Consider the following 23,828-nt stretch of genomic DNA (forward strand, 5'->3'; position numbering starts at 1 on the left):
TGTATGAAGAGAGGGTACGTGCAGGTAATTGAGGGCGTGGTGTTCCAGTTGGCTTCTGTGTTTTCACTATTTTCATGCCTGGGACTTCTATTCATGGGGAGAGATATAGAAAAGGGAACAAAGGTCTTATAATGGGCGACTGAATACTGGGGTTAGGAGTTTTTCTAATGGAATGGCTTCGTGCCGACTTATCATGGTTGATACCTCCATGTACTTCCACGGCAATTTTTTTATACATTTATAACGATAGGATGATGCGAAATAGAGCGAGAGTAATGGGCATTGAGTCTTTCATTATGCCCATAGCTTAGAGAGACATTTTCCAACGTGCAGGGATTGTCTCTTATCTAACTTGAACAGATGACCCCGAGGATCAGTCGTAGACACTTTATATAAACGAATATATCAATAGTATAACACATGCTCCGGCATGCCAATTTCCCACCCAAACGCCGGTGCCTTCCATGTATTTAAAAACATACATTAAATCATCCATCTCTTAGTCTCTGGTAAAAGAAAACGGTTGCAGTTATATGAAAGGAGAAAAGAAAAGGATGGAAATAAGGTGATTCATTCAGCTTAGAACAAGTCCTTCGGTGCGAAGTAGCTCTACCATAGCTCGTAATGACTGTGCTGCGGATGCGTTCGCAGGCGCTCTCTGCGGAAAGTCGATTAACGCGAGGCGCAACGCGGCAATGGCCGCATTTCCGTAGAAATTCAAGAACCGCTGCTCGTGCCCCTCAATCATTGCTCTCAAAACAACATACTGCGTATTCGAAGTCTCATTCGGTGGTGAGTTGACAATGCCAGCCAGAGCCTTCCAGTAGTTGACTGGAGGATATGGATTCGCCTTGGACGTCTTGCTAAAGTCGCGAAGGGAAATCGAAGCGAACCCAGCGCCCAGGCCCGTCATTCTGTCGTTGTGAGTCTGCTCGGTGACGTAGCCAGGGCCATCTTTTTTCCATCCTATGGCTAATCTGCCCCTTTCGGTCTTGTCACTTCCCCTCAGGCCAAATAAGACTGGGCATACGACCCGGAACTTGGCCATGAGGATGTCAATTAGTGATTCGCCGCGCCATAGAAAGTCTTTCTGAGAAAATATATGGGCGGTAAAAACGCCAATTGGATCTGCAGCTTTGGGATTGGCACTGCACTCGTTGATGAATTGGTTGATGATGCCCTTGGCGCAGATATTCAAGAGGTAGATGAAGAGAGAAGGCAGCGTGTTGTCGTTATTCAAAGCGCCTTCGACTGGCTGTCGTTGTCCTACGACGAATCGGCTTACTTCGATAGGAGCGCTGGGAACTCTGCCCTCAAGAGACTCCTTCAAGGCCGTTGTAATTTTTTGAATCTGTCATGCATGTCAGGACTTGAAAGCGCGTTCAAAGCAAGATTATCTGTGTAAAGACTTACTGGTTGCGCGTTGGCGCCTTTGCCGCCGGTAAGCTGTCCAATAGATACTCGGATCTCTCTTCGATAGGTTCCCATCTTGCCTTTGAGAGGTGACCCAGGCACCTTTGCTTCAGCCTGCAGCACCTGCCGCAGCGTCTTTAGCTCCTTGTGGATTTCGACATATCGTTGCGCCAGGGCATTCTTTTGTGCTGATATAGAATAAGCCGCTGGAGCCTGGGCTCCTGGAGCTTGGATTGCGTTTGATGCCACTGGAGGTGGTGCTAAGCGCTGCTCGGGTTTTGGCGCGCTAATTGCTTGAGCGGGAGATGCAAAGGCATTATTCGTGGCTGGTCCATTTTGTCCTCCCAAGATTCCATTTACTTGAGGAGCAGCTACATTTGCTGGTGGCTGTTGTTTGATTTCGGCAATTGGTTGTTTAACAGGCTCTTGGGGCTTCGGCGGCTCTGGTCGAGGAGCTGGTGTTGGCTCAACCTTCTTGGGCGGCGCCGGCGTAGGCTCTGGAGGCAGTTTTGGCACCGTCTTGGCCTTGAGCTCTCGAAGCCTTCGCTCTTCTTCCACTATGGCCGCTTCCGCTCTTAACCTCTCTTGCTCCTTGCGCTCCAACTCTAGAATCCGTTCATGTTCTTCTCGAAGCTCATGGAGCTCAAAAACCCGAATGGCCGCTTCTCGTACGCGCTTATGCTCTGCCTGAGCGGCATCGAGAGCACTCAGATGGTTCAGCTCGTTGTTCCGACCGTCAATGAGAAAGTTGGATAGCAGGCCGTTCTCGGGGCTCGACAGCAATTGGCTCCTCCTCCTCGGAGGGGGGGAATTGGACATGTTCTCGTGGGGGATGGCGAGATTGGAGATCGTTTAAGGCGACGGCATTTGTTGATATTGGTTCGTGAAAATATCAACCTGGAATCAATAATAAGAAAAATATAAAGTGGAAAGGAAACGCAATAGTCCAATCGCTCTTTATTGGGAAATTCTAGAGCCCACAAAGCAGAAATCGTCCAGTCATCAGATGCAGAAGGGTGGTTGTAGATAACGTTGAATTGTTTTGATATCGTCCAAGGTTGTAGCCTTGTAGCTTTCCTTTCCACTTCAGGCAACAAGGGACTGCCAAGGTACATTGGTCGCACGGTGGTCAGGCGTAGAGCAGATGACGCGCCGGGGGCCGCTGAAACGTTATCCCGATACCTACCGCACAGGCGACGCTATCCGAATGTAGACTTGGCTCACCGAGCACAGAAGCCTGGAGAGAGACCTCCAGACTAGGGTCGCAAGGGCCGGGATCTACGATTGACGCTCGTCTCATTTCGCCTAAGACGCATTCGCGAAACATGGATGCGTCGGCCGGCCTTCTCCAGACACCCAAAACAGATTATGCGAGCAAAGTACCCTGCGATATCGTGCCCTGCGCTGTCTTGTTGCCTACAACTAGATGACGGCGTCATGTCTTGCTCGTTCCCATAACCACGTGGCCCTATCACATTCGACTCCTTTATACCGTGGCGTGCAAACGGCGTGCTGCTTTGAACAGTTCGATGACAGAATTACGGAGCACAGTGGGATTACTCGTAACTCATAAAAAGGTACAAGCTAGGTAGGTCGATGATGGGGATGACTGTCTTAGTTTCCGGTGGGAAAAAAAGGGCCTGGTACTTGATGTCTTGTTTTTCTTAGCCCCGGCAACAGGAAAAGGGCGCGCTAGATACCGTTTGGTCTTTGCATACATGACGAAAAGGACGAGTGAAGAAACTTGGCTTTTACTGTAACACGTTGCGGCGTCTTTTGTGCATGCCCAATAGGAACCCAACTGGACGCCTGTTCTCGAAGTGCGCTGATAGAGGGCCTGGATCTGTATGCCACTCGATTTGGTCAATTGACCCCTGTATTTGTGGCGGCAGGGTTGCAAATGCAGAGCGTACCTGTAACATTCGACCTCTTGATCCATGCTACCCCATACTCTCTGCCTGTCCATCTATTGTCCATGCTGGAGAGGCAGCACGATGGTCATAATACGAAGCACATACTGCCATTGCGAGGTAGGATTTGCCATAGAGAGTCGCGGCATTGGGAACAGCCTCGTCGTCAGCTCGATCAAAGCTAGCGAGTGCCTTTCATGAACCACGCTCGCCTGTTCTATTAATACATGGGAACTGACATAGTTCAACGGGCGTTGAATACGTTCAAGTGATTAATGCCCTAACTAAGGCGGCTACGATAGGGTCTGGGTGGACACATTGTCATTAGAATTTGGGGCTCGTATTAATGAGGGTGGGCAAGAGAGCGGTAGCTTCAGGGGCGGGTAGCAAAGTTGATAGCTATGCTCCATACGAAGCACTCGGTGCATCCATCTGACGATAAGGCTCGTACTGCAAGCAGGCAGCTGGGCATGCGCGGAAAAGGCCGCTGATGACGATGGTGCTCTACATCACGTTCCATATTGGATCAGCCATTTGAACATTGAAACAGGCAGAAGGCTAATTAGGACACCGAGAGCAAACCGTTGATCATGATAGCTGTTGTTTTTCCGCGGTGTCGTGTGACGCCGTGATGGGTTAGAATAGCGGGACACGGAGCGCTACGGCTGCGGCGCCAACAGCTCCAAGCAGGGGGGTCGAGAATGAGTTGTGATGGGCGCGAAACGAGGGCGGATGCCGTTGTTTTGATATCAGCCGAACTACGAGTGAGCTGCCCTGGCCAGCATCCGCTCGGCTATGAGAGATTTGGGAGTCGAGCCTTTGTTGAGGTAGCTGTCTCGTATCCGCACAAGGTGCAAAGTAGGTAAGATTGATGTCTCTTGGCAAGGCGTATGGATCATAGATGTTACAATTTGTCGAGTCCAGGCGGGTTACCGAACCCTGTCGTGACGCTTTATAGCTTGCGATGCGTGCCCGGCAGCTCAGCGAGAGTCCATTGAGCGCGCTGGCATGGACACCACGAGGCAATTGCAGTCTAAAAACCACGATTCCATCGCAAGCTTCCGCCTCAATTCTCATCTGCCCTCAGTCGTGGGCCGGCATTGTATTTCACATCGTGCTGCCTTGCATTGCCTGCATTCCATTGTATCCCCACTCGAAGTCCATCTCAGCCGCCTCAGCTGCAGTAGCATCAATTGAGCAATCAAGATCAAGATCAAGGGTGGTTTTACAGCGCATGTCATGTCATCCAGTGCGTGTGGCTACAGACTTACGGCACTGAATGGCCGCCACCACTTGCTGTAGCTCAAGCCTTCGGTGGAGGTCTCGCCGTAGCGGTCGCAGCCGCGCTGCCCAGCCCCAGCCCAGGTGGCGTGCGCCAAACGCCTAGTGGTCAAGAGCGTCACTGCCATCCCCATAATTCTCGCCCCCGGCCTTGGAGCTCCAGGTCCAGCGTGCGTCCCCCAATCCTTAGCCATCTGCTGCTAGCAGCATCCCTCTCTCCATCCTCCTCCCTCACAGCCTCTGGCAAGGAGCTGGACTTCCCATCTGCATCCCATCCATCCTCACCTTCTCTTCTCATTTCCCATCTGCTTTGCACTGTCTGCCCGACTCCTTCCTTTCCAACGCTCCTTGGCTCTGCCGAGCTCGCTTGATCCCCTGCATCGACCCTCCTTTGGCAAAATCTGTCCTTGTCCACGGGGGCCTGCCACTGTCTCTTAGAGCCGAACTTTGACCACGAATCCGAGCATAGCATCACAACAACAAGAACCACATCGCACACGCTCCGCACGGCAATTCCATCGCCACCCCCTCCTCCAGCATCACTCACCAGTAGCCCGCACCCGACGTGCACCTTTCCGCTGCCGTTTGCCTGCCCGCCATGGAGCAGCAGCAGCAGCAGCAGCCGCAGCAACAAGCTGCCCAGCAGCATCCCTCCGGCGGCGTTCACGGGCCGGCCGGTCGCAGGCTGCACATTGCGCACCGACGGAGCCCGTCTGAGCTGACGCCGCTCATGAGCATGTTTGCCAATCCAGGAAGTAAGCTGCCGCCGTTTTCTTTTCCCTTGTTTTCCTGATGCTTGGCCCGCCGCCGCAGCTGTTGTGGCCGCTGCCCTTGTCGCCGCAGCTCGAGGCGGGCGCGGGGCAACGCGGTTGCTGATCCGCGACCCCTTGCATCCGCAACATGGCCAAAAATCTTCATCGAAATCCGTGACCCTTGAGTGCTAAAGCGTGCGTGCCCACAGTGGAACAACTTGCAATTCAGCAACAGATTGAGCTCCTGCAGCAGCAGCAGCAGCAGATCCAAGCCACCCACCAGCAGTATGTCAACATGGGCATGATGCCTCCGGGCCAAACCATCGGCCCTGGCGGTCCATTCAATCCTTTGCAGCCCATGGGCAATGCCTTCCAGTTCCCTAATCAGATCCCTCAACAAAATGTTTCGCTGGGCCCTCCGTCCCAGCCACTCTCACATCGCCGTAATCAGTCGGCTCTGCCCAACATGGGCATGGGTCCGCCGCCCGCGCCATCCTCAGGAGCTTCCGGATCAACTTTTGGAAACTTTGAGGCTCCGGGAGCGCAAGGGCGTGAGAACGCTGGTTCCCGAGGCGGCCGCGGGGGCGGTGCCGGCGGCGGCCATCAACGACGACACTCTTTGGCCTTGGCTGACGCCAAGAAGGCTGCTGAACTCGCACAGCAGAAGCGAACAACCTCTGGATTCCAGTTCCCCGCCGCTGGGTCTCCTTCTTCTGACAAGCCAGAGGATGAGAACAGACCTGGTTCCCAGTCCACCCTCGACGTCCCTGTGGCTCAAGGATCTACACGTGGAGGCCGTGGTGGCCATGGCCGCAGCCAGAGCATGGCTGTCAATGGCCGCGGAGGGGGCCTGCGCAGCAGTGCCTTCAACACCAACCCCTCCGAAGGTGGCAACGATTTCCAGCGCCGCGGCGGCCATGCCCGTACAAACTCCAGAAACTACGAGGGCAACTGGCGTACCCAAGGCCAGGGTCAGGACCAGCCTGGTAACGTTGCCCAAAACCAGGGCTTCCAGCCCGGCCACCGATCCCGCGGCTCTGTTAACCAGTCCATGTCTGGAATTGGAGGCTTTCAGTACAACCCTAGCCAAGCTCCGGTCCTTCCGCTTGGGGGACAGATGATGATGCCTCAGATGTATGGCCAGCAACTCAACCCTATGCAGCTTGGTCAGCTGCAGGCCTTGCAAGCTGCGCAGATGAACAGCCAGCAGTTCCAAGGTCTTCAAGCTTCGCAGCATGCCGGACAGTTGGGCAACCAGCAACAGCAACAGCAGCGAAAGACTCTTTTCACTCCTTACCTCCCTCAAGCTACTCTTCCTGCCCTGCTTGGAGATGGCCAGCTTGTTTCTGGTATTCTCCGAGTCAACAAAAAGAATCGTAGCGATGCTTATGTCACTACTCTCGATGGCCTCTTGGATGCCGACATCTTTATCTGTGGTAGCAAGGACCGCAACCGTGCCCTTGAGGGCGATTTGGTCGCTATCGAGCTCCTCGACGTTGACGAAGTCTGGGGCCAAAAACGAGAAAAGGAAGAAAAGAAGAAGCGAAAGGATATCACCGACACTCGCTCTGGCTCTATCAACCAGGGCAGCCAGTCCGCTGGACAAAACGACGAAAGCAATGCCTCCGAGGGAGGAATCCGCCGTCGCGGTAGTCTTCGCCAGCGACCCACGCAGAAGAAGAACGACGACGTCGAAGTCGAAGGCCAAAGCCTTCTCCTTGTTGAAGAAGAGGAAATCAATGATGAGCAGAAGCCATTATACGCCGGACATGTCGTCGCTGTTATTGAGCGCGTAGCCGGACAAATGTTTTCGGGCACCCTGGGCCTGCTCCGACCTAGCAGCCAGGCTACCAAGGAGAAGCAGGAGGCTGAGAGGGCAGCTCGCGAGGGCGGCAACTCTCGTTCAAACGATAGCCGCCAGCAGGACAAGCCCAAGATCGTCTGGTTCAAGCCTACTGACAAGCGAGTTCCCCTGATTGCTATCCCCACAGAGCAGGCTCCCCGTGACTTCGTTGAGAAGCACCAAGACTATGCTGATCGCATCTTTGTTGCGTGCATCAAAAGATGGCCCATTACTTCTCTTCATCCCTTTGGAACACTAGTGGAGCAGCTGGGACGCATGGGCGAACTTAAGGTGGAGACCGATGCCCTCCTGCGTGACAACAACTTTTCCTCTGACGAATTCTCGGATGCAGTTCTGCGCAGTATCGGTCTTCAAGACTGGTCTCTCGCGCAAGAGGACGAAGCGGCCATTGCGGCACGCCGTGACTACCGCGATGAGAAAGTTTTCACTATTGATTACAACGGCGTTGCTGAGCTCGGAAATGCTGTTCATGTCACTTCCCGCCCTGATGGCAAGATTGACATTGGTATTCACGTTCCTGATGTCGCTCACTTTGTCAAGCCCAACTCTCTCGCTGATCGCGAGGCAAAGAAGCGAGGCACCGCTGTCCATCTCATCAACCGCTTCTGTTCGTTGCTGCCACCGAAGCTGTCTGGCGAACTCTGCTCTCTTGAGCCAGGTGAAGACCGTCTCACCGTCAGTGTTGTGTTCACCGTGAACCCGGTCAACGGCGCCGTAGCTGAAGGCGATAGCTGGGTGGGCAAGAGTATTATCAAGTCCGCCGGCAAAGTATCGCTGAACGATATGGACAAAGCATTGACCGACGCTTCTACTTTTGACAACGCCGCTGTTCCGGCCAACACTATTCAGATTTTGCGCGCTGTAGCTCAAAAGTTCCGGGAAACTCGTCTGGGTGCTGGCAGCGAGCCCATCGCCCCTCTCCGATTGTTGCAAGGGCTCGATGATGAAAACAACCAAGTGCAACACAACATCTTTGACTCTACTGAGGCTCTGGAGCTTGTTGAGGAGCTCATGCACAAGGCTAACAGCTATGTGGCTCAGCGCCTAGTAGAGGGTCTCCCTGACAAGGCTCTGCTCCGTCGCCAGGCTGCTCCCAACTCACGACGCCTGCAGACGTTTGTCGAGCGCATGACGGCTCTGGGATACGACATTGATGCCTCTGGAAGCGGGGCGCTCCAAAACAGCCTCTTCAAGGTTGATGATGCTGATTTGCGCAAGGGTATGGAGACCGTTCTCCTCAAGTCAATGCAGCGAGCCAAGTACTTCATCTCTGGCAAGACTGCCAAGATTGTGTGGCCTCATTATACCCTTAACCTCCCTCTCTACACTCACTTTACCAACCCTACTCGCCGTTACGCAGACATCATTGTCCACCGCCAGCTGGAGGCTGTTCTTTCCGAAGGCAAGATTGAGTTTACAGATGACATGGAGAATCTTGTCAAGACTGTAGAGGCTTGCAACACCAAGAAAGACTCGGCTCAGAACGCACAAGAGCAGAGTATCCATATTGAGTCATGCCGTATCATGGACAAGAAGCGCCAAGAGGTCAATGGCGATCTTATTGCTGAGGGCATTGTCCTTTGCGTGTACGAGTCAGCTTTTGACGTGCTGATTCCCGAGTGGGGCTTCGAGAAGCGAGTCCACTGTGATCAGCTGCCCCTTAAGAAGGCGGAATTCAGAAAGGAGAAGCGCGTTTTGGAGCTCTACTGGGAGAAGGGTGTCCCCAGCTCTGCCTACGTGCCTGAAGATGAACGGCCTAAGGCTGCGGCATCCATGAGGATGTCAAATGCCCTAGCTGCCGCCCGACAGGCAGAGGAGGCCGAGCGAGTGAAGAAGGAAAGAGAAGAAGCCAACCGAAAGCAGACTGATACCGGAACAATCTCTACGGACGATGTCGACGCTCTGTTTGATGATGATGAGGACGATGACAACACCTCAGACGTGACTGAGGCTATGGCAGGAGCATCCCTTGCCGAGCGACCTACCCAGAGCGTTCCTGGATCACCAGCACGATCGGCATCCAACGCTGGAGCTCTGCACCGCACTCGATCTGACTCCAAGGTCCCTGTTACAGAGGCTGTAGAAACCCGACTGACAAACAAGGAGAAATACCTCAAGCTGTTTACTCTACGGGAAGAGGGCGGAGACTACATCCAAGACGTGACGGAGATGACCCGCGTGCCAATCATCTTGAAGACGGATCTTACCAAGAGCCCGCCGTGAGTACCATTCAATTTATAACCGCTACGTTGATTCATGCTAACATGCGATTGCCAATAGATGCCTGACCATCCGGTCTCTGAACCCGTACGCCTTGTGATGGGAGTAAACGTTTAGAGGAGATTGAAGATGACCAACAGAATGAGAGAGAGAGAGAGAGAGAGAGAGAGAGAGAGAGAGAGAGAGAGAGAGAGAGAGAGAGAGAGACAGAGACAGAGAGAGAGACAGAGAAGGAAAGAAAGAGCAAGCAGTGGGCAGATTGATGTAATCGGTGAATGCTACAAGGCAGTCGGCCGAGTATAGTTGCTTGTTTTTAGCAGTGATGTGTGGTGTATATTTATTTATTATCTGGCACACGGTAAAGCGGATTGGCAAGAAATACCTACGCCAGTGGCCACGTGATGGTTATTAAGGCGACGCATTTCATGTAATGGCAAAAGCATTGATGTAATGGGGGAGACTTGCGCAGAAGATGGAGCAGAATGAGATATGGTTGATATGTACTGTTAGCCGAAAGGATGGGTGATGATAGGGCGAGCATTGCTAACGCGCGCGCTTGGGCATTCTTGTACATGTATGAATATGTCAATGTGATTGTTGATGGATGCATGTGTCAAGCTGTGACTAGAATCTGATAGATTGCCCGGCTGATAGGATCCCGAGACAGTTGAAACATTTGTCGAGAAACATCCATGCTCTACCGGGTTGGAAACGGTTGGAGTTATGGGGAGGGCTACCGGTGGAGCTGCCAAGAGAAGGCTATCTTTTGTCAGTTTGGTGACACGCAGGGTCTCTGTGATTGGTAACATGGTCAAGTCACTGGTGCCGAACTTCTGGCGCTTTCCATAAGAAAACGGCCCCTGTTAAGAAAGCTGACGGTTGGCGATGGCTATCTTGGTGCTCTACTACTACTAGTAGTAATTAAATTTGGTTGTGTAGAATGTTATACAAGATTCTCCGGTTTCCGTACCTTGTCTACATAAATCCGCCAAGTCAACCCACGTGCCGGGTGCCTGAGGCATTGCGAGCAATATCCATCCAAAGAATAAGAGAGGAACAGCCCTGATGCAAATGGTGATGCCCCAGCATCAGTAAACGCTGGAAAAGTCACGATAACAACGCTTGCGCTTGCTGCTTCATCGTGCGACATGAGCTCTCTCTCCGCTGTCATGACGCACGCGCTAACGATGATCCAAGGCGCGCGCACGCCAGTCCCGTCCTCCACTCAACGAAATACGGAGCGAACACGTTCAGCAGAATTGGATAGGGAAAAGAAGGACACAATTAAAGTTAAAAGCTAGCCTGGTCGCATCTGGCCCCTCCAATGGCGGAAGAGATTACCTCCGGGCCACTGATTTTGCGCGTGTATCAGATTTGTTTCGGACCATGGGCTGGGCGCTGCTCGGGGCGAGCTAAATGAACCAGGGCTCTGCTGGAATAGCTGGGGGAGCTTCGCTTGTGGGAGGTTCCGGACTCGTCCTCGAGGTCTAGGGGGCAGAGCTTGAGGCTCGGGTCCGTCCATTTGGGGGGGAGGATTCAGAGGAATTGAGGCCTAGAAACGGATCCTCGTGGAGCCGCCATGACGGTTTGTCCCACGTTCCGGTAGCCCCTTGGGCTTATTATCCTCACTTACACCCGACTAGGCAATTAGCTGGCGACCTACAAAAGAGATAATCAACCAGCTGGATCTGGATATAAGTCTGTTGTTGCGCTCTTTGGATGCTTCTTCTTTTCTCTTTTTGATCTTCATCGTTTCGCTCCGATCCGTCTCTCATTCTTTTTCTTACTTGGGTTGTCAAAAAGCGCTGGCCTGCTTTTGCTGGTATACCCTTTCGTTAATATTCTATTCTACTCTCTTGACTCGATCTTTTCATTTTACTTTCCTTACGCTCATTCTTACCGCATAACTGCACGGCTGGACCATACTTGACGAGTGATTTCCCCCTGTCGAGACCAAATAAATAAAAACGAAAAGAGACGCAACAGAATAAATTCGACAAGAAAATATTGTCAAGATGCCTTCTCTCAGAACTGCCGCAATCTCTCTGCTGGCTGCTACTGCTGCCGCACTCCCATCGGTGCCTAGATTCACTACTCGGCAATTGCAGTACCATGATGTTGCCAAGAGGCAAAATGCTGCTGCCCAGGCTCTCGGTCTCAATGATTTTGACATTCTGCAATTGTAAGTTTCAACACTACTAGTAACACGGTATCTGAACTGGAGCAAAATTACTTACACTTTTCGGTAGCGCCTTGACTCTGGAGAATCTCGAGAATGCCTTCTATCAACAGGGTTTCGCAAAATTCCCTGCCTCTGATTTCACTGCTCTCGGCCTTAGCGATGCTCAAATCAAGGATCTGACGCAGATTGGCTTCACCGAGTCCGAGCACGTTATCGTCCTCCAGTCCGCGCTTGCGCAGAACGGCATCCAGCCCGTCGCGCCTTGCACTTACAACTTTGGCTTCACCGATGCCGCCGGCATGGTCGCAACGGCTGCTATTCTCGAGAACGTCGGCATCTCAGCCTACCTGGGCGCTGCCCCCTTGCTGGCATCCCCGGCTATTCTTGGTGTTGCCGGCTCCATTCTCACCATTGAGGCTCGTCACCAGAGCTCCATCCGTGTCTTCAGCAAGCAGGAGGCCGTGCCTCAAGGCTTCGATGCCCCTCTCGGCCCCAAGGCAGTCTTCTCTCTCGCTGCTCCATTCATCGCATCTTGCCCAAGCGGCTCAAACCTCAAGCTCACTGCCTTCCCTACTCTCAGCCTGGCGAGCCCCACCGATCCTACGACCGTCAACTCGGTCCTGAAGCTCCAATCCTCTGCTTCTGCCGGCGGCAAGTTCTGCGCCTTTACCTCTGGTGGCGTCAACCCTGGTGGCACGATGTTCACTCCCTTTACCGAAGCCGACGGCTGCAAGGTGCCCGAGGGAGTTGCCGGCATCACCTATCTCTCGCTGTCCAGCTCGGCGCCTTTGACAGGTGCTCTGACAGATGATATTACTGTTGCCGGTCCTATTGCCATTACGGTATCATAGGGGCGATGAAGAAGGAGAATCGTGGGGGAGAAAATTTAGGAAAAAGAATTTTCGAGTCAAATTTATTTAATATACGCAATACTTTACTTTTCTCTTCATTTCATTTCATTTCATCTTTTCCCGCATTGTATATCGCTGATATAGCTAGACATATGTGTACATATATAAGCGCACAACAAAGAAAAACATTGATACCCAGGCTTTGATACGCTTCATCTTCGACTTTTTTCTACATTAACATCTACTCCAAGACACATTTGTTCCTCTGAAAGCAACGACATACGTAGATCGATCCCCTATCAAAGCCCACCTCAAACTCCCCTCAGCAGCTACTTAAAACCTAGGCCTTTCAAGACAGATCTCATCTCACACGCCATCCCAGAAGCCAAGGAGCCTGTCACTCGGATAACCTTGAGATGAAACATCCGTGGCACCGCACCGCAAGTAGCGCCCTCCACACCCAGCGTGAAAATCCCTGTGCTACCAATAAAGCGTTTTGTCTGCCAGAGTAAATGAGCTACAGGTGATAACCAGCTAATTTATGCTTTTACAAATGTCAGTGATATTATGAGTAGGCACTACGTATACGACTATAAGTCTGCTCCCCAGAACCTGCTCCCCAGAACTTACGGCGTTGAAATTGCCTGCGATGCAGGTCTGATATTGAGGACTCTTTTATCATCATGGAATGTCTCGTTTGGATCACACTGATATTAACACACAAAAGAAGCCATTTGAAACGCAAACTTCCAAGATCTTGCTATCATCTAAGTGTGTTTGCTATTCTCTACCTCCAGAAGCTGTCGCTCGCAAAAGACCTTTCCGCTTCTTCCGATAGTCGATTACGTCCCCTCTCTTCTCCAGCCCACGATACTGCATCCGTCAGAAACGAGTACAGAACCCTCTTCCTGAATGCTCATCTTCTACATCTCCTCTTTTTTTTGTTTCTCTTGTTCTTTCAAAGACGCAAATCGTCTCGTTAAAATGAGATCATACATGGTTTGTGTGAACCAAACAGTAGTAATTGATTCCTTCTCGCCGCCACGTCTCCCCCCAACATATACCTCTTACTCATGGTGCAAACCCTCTGTGAAATATTAGAAATGTCAACGCAGTACAGGGTGGTATCTAAAGAGGCTATCCATGATCATGCGGACTTTTCTTGCTTGTTTATCTTGCTAAATTTGTTTTCTATGCTTATCTGTTTAAGCATCTGATGTGGCGGATCCGTAAAATGGCCTGGCAGTGATGTAATCTTGGGCTTTTGCCCAGATCGATTTCTCATTTGGCGATAATGAGGCTGCATCCAGTGTCTGCACACCTTGGTTGAGAGCGCGAACGAAGTCAAGGGCAATGCGGAGATCTTCAACGAACGCCTCTGCGTGCGGTACATAGTGTGCTGAGAAATCTGTCAGCCGCTTATTTTGCTCCTTCTCATCGTCTGTGTGCTCATATTCCTCAAAGAAGGTAAAGGTGGCGATGCCGAGTGTAATATCCGGCTCTTGTGAGAAAGGAAGCCTAAGTAAGATTAGCGATCAAAGTTGTCCAAGTGCAAACCATATTGAAAGGGAGCAAGAGAGTCGTCATACTTCTGGCTGATTTGTAGCTGATCAGCCCTTTCGCGCTTGGACTGGCCATACATGAACATGGACGCCACAATTGCTTCAATCAAGTCTCTGTCAGCTTCGCGAACCGTTGTCGATAGCCCACGGAATCCCGTTAGATGCTTATTCAAAGGTCCGGTGTATCCACACACGTCGTGTCTCAACTTCAACAGTGTAGCGCATTGGCTAATGAGAACCACACTCGACTTTTCGTCATCTGTTCCCCTCCGGGGCATACCAGGCGCGCCTTGAACATATTTGCCGCTCAAAAGTCCAAAACGCAATAATTCAAACGCCAACAAGGCAGCTTCATTGATGCCTGGGACATCAGGTTTTGTTTTCGATGCGTCGTTGATGGCAAGAAGCGTGGTTGCTAGGGCATTTCCCCAATTCGTCAGCTTGTGAGAGTCGTCAATATAACCCCTGAGGTGGAGAAAGCGCCAGATGGCGACCGATACCACCATGTCAGTGCTGTCGATGCCGCGGATAGGCTTCTCTTTGGAGATTGTTTTCGCGACAAAGTCCGGGCTTGCAAGAGCAACCACTTCCAAGTACACTGGGCTACCAAAATCCGCTGGATAGAAGTGGCGCAGGTCTTTCTCCTTGACATCCCAGGTTGCCACCCGCTGAGATGGGGGTGGTTGGGTAGAGCGATGGTTGAAAGTATAAGAGTAATTCGGATCGAACCAAACCTTCATCGTGATGTCCTTGTGACCAATTCCCCTGTGAATTCTTGGAATGATGAGGCCGAGGGCTTGCTCTTTGATGGGAAGAAGTTGGTTAGTCACGAGCTTCTTGTATTCGTCAGAAGCAGTGCCATCCAGAGTCGGTAAGACGAGAATCTGCCCGTGTGTTATTCCGTTCAAGATACGAGCACCGATTAGACCCGTGTTGAGATAGTGAAATAGCTCTGCAGGCATCTGAAGACCGAGGTATTCATGATTGTCTTGTGTGAGCTGGTCGAAGTCGTGAACCGTGACCTCGCCACTCTCAGCGATGTAGATGAAGTGATGGACTGCCATTCTGGCTTTGCGATACTTGTCTAGCCAGTTGGGGTCTTTTGCTTGCAAGATGTCATTGAAGGAGGCGCAAGCGCTAACCACAGCCTTATCTGAGGTCCGCAGGATGTTAACTGCCTCCGCAATGGTGAAGGGGGCTGGGTAAATGGAGGTGTCCTGCAGCGGCGGAAACGTAGGGAGAAACGACGTCCCTGTCATGAGCATAGCGTCGATGAACATGGATTCGTTAACTCCAAGTGCACGCATGACCCTCTTCTTTGAGATGGCGGTCACAGTTCCGGCATCCCAGTCGAAGTTGCGAATGACTGACTCGTTGATAGGGTATAGAAGCAACTCCTGAGGCCCCATTATGCCGGCGCATAGTTCCGAATCAATCATTTCGAAATAAGCAAGCTTTTGCATACGTTAGACTTGGTTGCTTGTGCTGCAAAGAAAAGGGGGATGGGGGTGCAACGAACCTGAGCGCACGCGGTGTAGGGAGGGACCAAAAAGTGCAGTCCTCTTTCTTTCAAGATACTTTGAAAGAGAGGGTATAAATTCTGAAGACGAAAGACCTCTTTCCCCATGATTCAATTGGTTAGTTTACTTCTGCGCCAGCTCAAAGGAAAGAAAGCATACCTGGGTTCTTCTTGAAGACATCGACACTTTCTCTGCCCTCGGTTTGCAAGTACAGCACCCATGCCTGATCCGTCCTCTGATTTGCAGCTCTGGCACGCGTCAAAGTGACCTCATCTTGCCCAACTAAGGATTGGCCATCAAAGATGAAAAAGGGGGTGATCCGATGCTTGTCCCAGAGATCAAGATGTTGGTGGATATGATAATGGATGCCCGTCAAGCCCCCTAGTGCAGGAAGCAAAGACTCACGAGAAGGTTCGTTATCTAGAAGGAGGCTCAGGAAATAAGAAGCATCGATAGCAATGGTGCAGTCTTCAAGGTCGGAAATGTTGTAGGTGCTTTACTAGGTCATCAGCACAGACTTCTCGTTTGCCAGGGGAGTAGAGTCAGCATACCTTGCCTGGCCATTGATCCAGGAATCCTCCACAAGGTCTATGATGGAGAAATTAGCATGCGTCTCTTTCTATAGTCGAGATATATTCAGAGCGAAATTGTAGGCAGCATGGGCAAGGACACCAAGGACACGAAATTCCCGATGCAGCAGCCTCCTGAGAGAAGAATACAGCTATTCCAAGTGCTGGCCCAATCCACCAATTGAGCCGTCATACAAAATCAAAAAGCAAAGTAGGCACTTGCATGCTGCTATAGTATCTCAGAGAAGCCCGCCGCGACGGCCCGAGGAGTCGCAGGACCCAGAACGTGCCCGCCACAAGTAGCGCAAGAAAAGTCACGAGCAACAGGACATGCGTTTCGCCGAGCTCGGCGCAGGCCTTGCAGGGTTCAGGAAAAGACTCACAAGGCATCTCGAGCAAATCCTCCTCAGGTTAAGCAGCTTTATTGTTTATTGGAATCGGTATGCGACTGGGAGCGGCGAGGTGGTGGGTGGGCTGATTCAAGACGAGGCTGAGAATTGCTGGCTACCAAAAAGGACAAGCGGAAACGAGACAGCAAGGAAGCGGGTGTAATTGGCAGGGTGTGTCGTCGACTTTATGGGATCGAGGGTTCGGCGAGATGTGGGTTCGAAGAATGAAAGCTTCTTTGAAGGCTTCCTAGTGCGTGTGCCCAATGCAAGCCGCAGAGAGAGAAAGGCACAGCCAAAGCAGGCTTGTTTGGAGGACAGCAAACAAAGGCTGAAGGATGAAGGATAAAAGGCTGCGCGCCAAAGCTTGGCCAAAGCTTGTTCTCCGGCAACAAAGAAACTGGCAACTTCCCCAACAGCCGCGTCCGAGAAAAGCGGTGATCGATGGTCAGCCCTGCGGGAGGGAGGCAGAGCGGTCGTTGTGGAGGGACAAAAAAAGGAACGAGGCGAGATAATGAGGCAAGGTCTAGACAGTTCCAGAGTGGTCGCTGCACGGTGGAGATGCAAAGGCAAGCGCCCACGGCAGGAGGTTTGCTCTGGCTAATCCAGGGACGGTGAACGCCTTGCCCATTGCGGATGTGGCGGGTGTGGCTATGCTTGTGGCTGGTTAGATACGGGACCTGGGCTGAAATGGAGCCTCGGTATTACGAGGGAGCTGTTATCTCTACTTGTAGTACTAGAACCTTGATGAGCTCTTCGACGGATGTATACAATTTGATAATCCATTGAAATAAAATAAGGTTTCAAAGACACATACAAAAGATGGACTCTATCTTCACAATGGGGCCTATATCCCATTGATGTGTCATCAATTTCATGTCACTTCGCCGTGCCTCAACCGCCGGATCTAGTAGTGGGGAAGCTCCCACGCCGCCAACAACCCCGCCATAGAAACCCTCGCAGAGCATAAGCTTTGGAGGCGGGGTGTTCTAATGCCTGCCTACATGCGCCTATGGGTGGTTATCGCAGCGATCCCGGAACGTCGCCAGCCATAGCGGCTAGGGCTAGAGATCCATATAAGATTGTAAAACTTGCCTAAGCTATCTGCTTGTACATCGTATGACAGTACAGTAGGTGTATCTACGAGAGCCTCTCCATCTCCATCGCCTTCCATTCTTCTCTCCACATACTGCTATACTATCGGACATACAAACCTTGTTTCATTAGAGGAGAAAAAGAAGGAAAGTAAAAGCCAAGCCTCTTCTTTCACTATGACTGCCACAGCAAACATCCCCATTATCGACATATCAGGAGACCAAGATGTCGTGGCCCAGCAATTAGTCGACGCCGCTCAAGAACACGGCTTCATCTACATAAAAAATCTCGGGAGAGACATCTCCAGTAGCAGCATCGATGGAGCCTTTGCACTGGTAAGGCTCCCTTTCAACATTTTCACACAAGATATGCTGCTCATAGATTAACTTTGGGACTCAATACAGTCAAAGAAGCTGTTTGATGCCCCTGTAGAAGAAAAACAGGCCTGCACCATCAACACAGATAACCGCGGCTGGTCTGGCATGCACTCGGAGACCCTGGACCCCAAGAACCAAAAAGTACACTCCTCCCTCTACACTATGACGCATTAGCTGTCAGGCGACTAATATTTCCTTTTAGGTTGGAGACTTCAAAGAGTAAGATTGGCCCCCTCTCATACCAACATACCATTATAAGCGTTCTCATCTCCGTAAAGAGCTTTCAACTTTGGCGAATTTGTCAATGGAAAGGCCCAGCAGCCTCTCCCTCCCACCATTGCTGGCAACGAGCCTCAGATTCAAGCATTTGCAGACTCCTGCCACAAGCTCTGCAAGAAACTGCTGCACCTCCTCGGAATAGGCCTTGGCGTGAGTAGCTTCCCCTTTCATTACTGTTTGCTCATCCAAGAGTTATTCACATCAACCAGGTCGGCGACTTCTTCTCCTCAGCCCACGGCACAAACGGCGAATCCGCTTCCATCCTACGTCTTCTCCGCTACCCACCCCCTGATCAAACCTCTCGCTCCAGCGATGACATCCGCGCCGGCGCACACTCCGACTACGGCTCCATCACGCTGCTCTTCCGGCTAAAGGGCCAAGCCGGCTTGGAACTCCAGAAGAAGGACGGTACTTGGGCCCCTGTGCCCGTCTGCCCGCCTGGCTCAGAGGACGACGTCAGCCCCCCTATTCTGATCAACATTGGAGACTTGCTCTCTTACTGGACCAACGGGCTGTTCAGAAGTACCGTCCATAGGGTGGTCTTCCCCTCTGATAATCAGGTGAGCAGAGTGGACGGCGAAACGAGCTCCGCGCCGCGGTATTCGATTGCCTTCTTCTGTCACCCTAAGGGAACAATACCCTTGGAGCCTGTGCCGAGTGATAGGGTGAGAAACTTTGTGCCGGATGAGAGCAATCCCAATCAGAACCCGTATGCTGAGAGAAAGGTCATGACGGCAAATGAGCATCTTTTCATGAGACTAAAGGCTAGCTACGGGACTTTGTATGATGAGAAGCCGTGAACCTTACATCTAATCATTGATAGCTTTGAAGTATATAAAAGTCTAATGTCTTGTTATCATTATGAGCGCCATATACATATAATCCCACTCATTTTTTACGCCTAAGAAAAAGAGAAAGAAATCAAAAGGGGAAAGATGCCTCCCATCCTCCGCCACAAAGACTGTTATCTAGACCAGCCCACAGTACCAACGCCGCCACGGATCTTGAAACCCATCATAATACTTTTTCGTATTCTCTTCGTCTTCGTAAATAGTAAGGTGTTTCAAAACACGCCAATCAAACACACTTATCCATTCCCGTCGTTCTTCGAGAATAGTCTCACGGATATCTTCCAGTGTAGAGAGCAAAGCCTTTGTCTCTGGCTCTTTGCCTACCGAGTCGACAAACAGGATTCTGTTAGGCCCTGTTTGTCTATCTAGGGATAAAGCAATATTGGCTGCATTCTCCTTGACCCAAGCTTCAGCGTCACTGACGATGTTCGCTATCCCGTGGGCTCGAAGTAAGGGGTTGAGTTCTTCGATATCCGAAAGGTACGATGGTAGTAAGATGAGTCGATTAGCCAGCTGGCATTTATATCTAACATATCGGCAGGTAATTTCGGCTTTTTTAATTTCTTGATATGGATATTCTTTGTCTTCAATTTGCTCACTATCTCCTCTCGCCAGAGGCGAAGATGAGACGGTAACGTTGTCGTCGGTGTCGTCATCCTCATCCTCGCTATCTGGTATTGCAATAGCGCTGTCATGTAATGAAGGGGATGAAGACGACGACTCTGTGGATGCATCATGATTACTTTTTTCTTTCTCCAAATTGCCCATAGAATGATGGGAGAAATTTTGCTTTTGACTTTTAGGCGGCCAGTCAGTGGGATGCGATGCCGGTACGCGAGGCACTTGCACTGAATTACCATTTATCTCCCCCAATGCGCGACGGTTTGGTGGTTCAGACTGGGGCATGTGGCTCGAAGCGTCTCGTGGCGGGGTCTCATTTATAGAAATCTCACGACGCTTTTTCGACGGAGAGAAGAAGATCGGCGGAGATACAGCACGTTTTCGCCTGTCATTAGCGAAAAGAGAGATCTTCAAAGGGTTCACAGTTGGGGGTGGTTGCGTTGCAGCAACTTTCTGAGGCTCTGGCACTGGGGTGCCCAAGAGTTCAACTGATCGCTCTAGGGAGCCTTCGCCGACATATCTGATGAGAGGCTGCGAGGCGGACGAATTATGAGAAGCCCGTCTCGGCGATGGCGTTTGTATAGTTGTTGCTGTTAGCTGCGTGGCAGCATCGACAGCTAATCCTCTTGGGTCTGCCTGCTCTAGCTTCGCGATCCATGCCAGATTATCCTGGCTATCCTCCAACTCAGGAGCAGCAGTGGCGGCCTCTGCAATCTTTTGTAGCTCATCGAAAGAGAGTACATCAGAATAATCTCGGTCAAAGTGAATCTTTGCAACAGATGGAAATCGCAAACTCCACCAGTCTGTGTTGCCTGCTTTGTCAAAACTGAAGCATCTCATGTCGAAAACGGGGGGATCGGTAAATGCCACGGTCATAGGTACTGTCTGTGCTCCAGCAGCAAATATCACTTTGGTCTTGACATTGCCTTCCACTGGGATTGGTTTTGGGCTTGTACATGACAAGAACGTCTTGAGCATGGCTTCATTAAGCTCAACAACATTTATGACAGTAAATTCGGGAGTAGCATCCCATCGCTTGACTTGCTCCCTGTTATCAATGCAACCCACGTAAAAATGAGTCCATTTGAGATTGTCAATATTGTATGATCTTGCCTTTGCCGCACTGAAGCCAGCTCCAACCACGGCAAAGTCGCCAACCTCGCCAAAGCGGCCGATGTAGTCTTTTTTGAGCTTGATGCAATGATTGCTGAATGGTCGTTTGTGGTTATGAAAGTTGAAATACGGCTGGTCTGCTTTTAGCACTAGGCCTTCGCTCCTGTCCGTGATGACTTTCGCAAATGCATTTCGCAATGCCGAAGCTGCCATTGGGTGATTGGTATTGATAATCTGCCTTTGTATGAGTTCAGCCTGTCCCCTATCACAACGAACTATTTCCTCAAGCAGTTTAAAGCGTTCCGAGTGCCGAACATCTAGTAACGATCGGCCATCGAGAAGCAAGATGTCGTAATAAACTATCATTAGGTGTTCATAGGGTCTCGGCCTGGACATATTAGTAACTTTTGCGGTCTGCAGCAATCTTGAAGGGCAGACTCACGGGATATCCTCCGCTGTATTCATGAACCAGCCGCGACGAGCGACGTGTTTGCGAATATGATGAAAAGGGAGGATTTTCTTTTCCTAACTCGGTAGCTCTGTCAATAAAACGCCCTACCTTGCAGTCAACAAGAGCAACTTACCAACTCGCTATAAACTACCAATTCTCCTTCCAAGATACATTCTGTCTTAATACTGCATCCGACCTCTCCTATTCCTAAGGAATCCGTAATAATTCTATTCGGATAGTTAGTCTAACAGCCCAGTAGTAAAATTGATAGCATGTAAATACCCGATTAAACGCTTTCTGTCCTCGGTGCTATCTTTCCCACTCTTGGAAAAGATTTGAACGCCGCGTCGGCCTCTGCTGACATCAACATGGATTTGGCAGTATTCTCCATCAATTTTAGCCTCAACGCTCATTAAGCCTGTGCACATGTCAATACAATGTTTGATGCTGCGAGCTTTAAACCACTGCTGCCTCCCCACTTTGGTCGAAAGCTGTGGCTTGATCTGTGCCAAACATTTTTGGTCAATATATGCCGATCCCTGGTTTAAGGATCGACTATCTTTTCTAAGCCTTTGTATAGTTTCGATAGCAATGGTAAAGTCTTGGCGGATTTGCAAAATTGATGGTAAAATCGAATCACAGGAACGATACACTTGGTATGCGTCAAACGCCAGAGGCTGAAAGTCCTTCAGAACAAGTCTTGTAAACCACTTGGCATCTCTAGCAGAGAGCCGTCTATAGATCGTTTCCAAAACGCTGCGACCAGGTGATTCGGCAAAGCTAGCGTCTGAGGCTCTTATAGCTGGCGAGCTCCATTTCACTTTGGCTGCAACAGAGTGCAAGGCCTCGTCGATTTCCTCGACAGTAACCTCAAGCGTTTCCGGGAAAATCGGATTGGGCTAGAGATGGATCAGATCACGCTTCTCCAAATTAAGGCAATTTCGTCGTAGCTTACAGTAGCATTCAGGATACGCTCTACGCAATCACCAAGATCTAATCCGAGGCCGGGCTGCTTATAGATGGCGAGTTCCTTGATACGAGAAGAGCCAAGCATCAAAGCACGACTGATGATGCGCTCAAGACCATTTGCCTGAATACAATATACCCTGTCTGTTCTCTTTTCGGGCAGCAGCGTAGATAACAATGCTGCTAGATTTGTGTCGGGTTCATTTATACGACTGCGATGGTGAGCACACCAAGCCACAAAGACTTGGTTGAACGGCTTGCGAGTCGTGGCAAGGATATAGGCCTCTTCCAACAAATCACAGACCAGGGAGAATGGCAAGGGCATTTTCGCTCGACATCTCTCGCCGATTCTCGCCCGCTATTTCGGATGGGTATGACGCGTCAGTCAACATGGAGGTAGTCGGAGGCCCCCACAGTATCGCAAGGCTAGATCGGCAAGGCTGCGAGACAATCCCTCCAGCTCAAAGCTTAAAACGCCCGGAACAAGAGCGACGAGATGCCCGTGATCACGGCTTGCATATGGAGGGAAGCGCCTGTGGCCGCGCGATAGGACCAGAAGCTGCCGGGAAGCGAATGCGTGTGGAAATCTCCACTCACATTGACAGGATACGGGACATGGATCAATGGGCACGCGACGCGAGATGGACGGGAAGTCACATGAACGGGCCGCACGTGAAATGGGCTGCAGCCCTTTGGAAGAGCAGCCGGCTGTGGAGAAGCAGAGAAGCTTTGTTGGCGGCAGAGTGTTAGTCAGGAAGATACCAGTCACAAACTCAACAAAAAAAACACATCAGCTACAGTATCCATGTAATCAATCATGCTCGTTCTTATTACAGGACGGCGCAAGGAAGAAGTCATGCGAAACACGGCAGCGCCGCTCGACCAGGACTCGCCGTATATCGCGGAAATTTGGGGAGTCTTGAAGTTCAAGCAGTACATGAAATCCTATACGCTGCTGCGTGCTATTACGAGTACTACTACTAGTAGTAGTACAGTTAAGTCGAAGAAAAGCAAGGGCAGCGAGCACGTATTTTAGGCGCGAGTACCTGTACGGCGCATGGCGATGAGATCACGTACCATGAGCCTAATCGCACTTGGCATCGGTACCCAATCCCTTGTACTCGTACTACTGACGTTAGCCTGCTTGCCTGACCCCTCCATCAGCTGCTATGCTGTAGCTGTCGCTGGGCTGCGCACCGCCTGTAAGCTCCAGCCACCAGCCTGCAATCGAGCATTAACGCGCTAGGCCGTGCCCCCACTCGCCCTCTCCGCCGAGCCCCTGAGAGTCAACTACTAGGTGCTAGCGATCCACTGAAGATGTGCTGCGCTCTGGCGGGTTTGGCGGCTTCGGGTTCCAGCGTGCAAGTCAGTTGACTTGTCCGCAAGGGAGCCCAATGCGAATGTCTGACTTCCCTCGTACGAGGCGGTGCCGATGAACTTGCTATAACTACTATACATGGCCGCCACGCGGGAGAGCGCATGTTAGACGCTTGTAAAGGCGATTTCAACCTCTTTATACCAGCCGAGAGTACCTCTAAACTACTTAGCACGCTCGCACAAGTGCT

At 51.0% G+C, this 23,828-nt stretch overlaps 5 protein-coding genes across 5 annotated transcripts; 2 read left to right on the forward strand and 3 right to left on the reverse strand.

Moving 5' to 3' along the window:
• Positions 1–574: 574 nt before the first annotated feature.
• On the reverse strand, positions 575–2,232 carry TGAM01_v204375 (hypothetical protein; the record flags this gene model as incomplete). Its single annotated transcript, XM_018810253.1, has 2 exons — positions 575–1,351; positions 1,414–2,232. The coding sequence occupies 2 exons, from the start codon at positions 2,230–2,232 to the stop codon at positions 575–577; spliced, it is 1,596 nt and encodes a 531-aa protein (XP_018656501.1).
• A 2,970-nt stretch (positions 2,233–5,202) lies between these two features.
• TGAM01_v204376 (hypothetical protein) lies at positions 5,203–9,540 on the forward strand (the record flags this gene model as incomplete). The annotated part of the gene is made up of 3 exons (XM_018810254.1): positions 5,203–5,359; positions 5,566–9,439; positions 9,501–9,540. The coding sequence occupies 3 exons, from the start codon at positions 5,203–5,205 to the stop codon at positions 9,538–9,540; spliced, it is 4,071 nt and encodes a 1,356-aa protein (XP_018656502.1).
• Positions 9,541–13,678: 4,138 nt separating this feature from the next.
• TGAM01_v204377 (hypothetical protein) lies at positions 13,679–16,514 on the reverse strand (the record flags this gene model as incomplete). The annotated part of the gene is made up of 6 exons (XM_024549413.1): positions 13,679–13,991; positions 14,063–15,489; positions 15,555–15,652; positions 15,715–16,049; positions 16,107–16,143; positions 16,508–16,514. 6 exons carry the CDS (start codon positions 16,512–16,514, stop codon positions 13,679–13,681), a joined length of 2,217 nt encoding a protein of 738 aa, XP_024405877.1.
• Positions 16,515–17,781: 1,267 nt separating this feature from the next.
• TGAM01_v204378 (hypothetical protein) lies at positions 17,782–19,061 on the forward strand (the record flags this gene model as incomplete). The annotated part of the gene is made up of 5 exons (XM_018810257.1): positions 17,782–17,940; positions 18,010–18,123; positions 18,185–18,201; positions 18,261–18,411; positions 18,471–19,061. 5 exons carry the CDS (start codon positions 17,782–17,784, stop codon positions 19,059–19,061), a joined length of 1,032 nt encoding a protein of 343 aa, XP_018656505.1.
• Positions 19,062–19,229: 168 nt separating this feature from the next.
• On the reverse strand, positions 19,230–22,588 carry TGAM01_v204379 (hypothetical protein; the record flags this gene model as incomplete). Its single annotated transcript, XM_018810258.1, has 4 exons — positions 19,230–19,783; positions 19,970–21,084; positions 21,949–22,196; positions 22,253–22,588. The coding sequence occupies 4 exons, from the start codon at positions 22,586–22,588 to the stop codon at positions 19,230–19,232; spliced, it is 2,253 nt and encodes a 750-aa protein (XP_018656506.1).
• Positions 22,589–23,828: the final 1,240 nt, after the last annotated feature.

The sequence above is a fragment of the Trichoderma gamsii genome, assembly GCF_001481775.2.
Source record: "Trichoderma gamsii strain T6085 chromosome Unknown Scaffold_12.2, whole genome shotgun sequence".
Taxonomy (NCBI): Eukaryota; Fungi; Ascomycota; class Sordariomycetes; order Hypocreales; family Hypocreaceae; genus Trichoderma; species Trichoderma gamsii.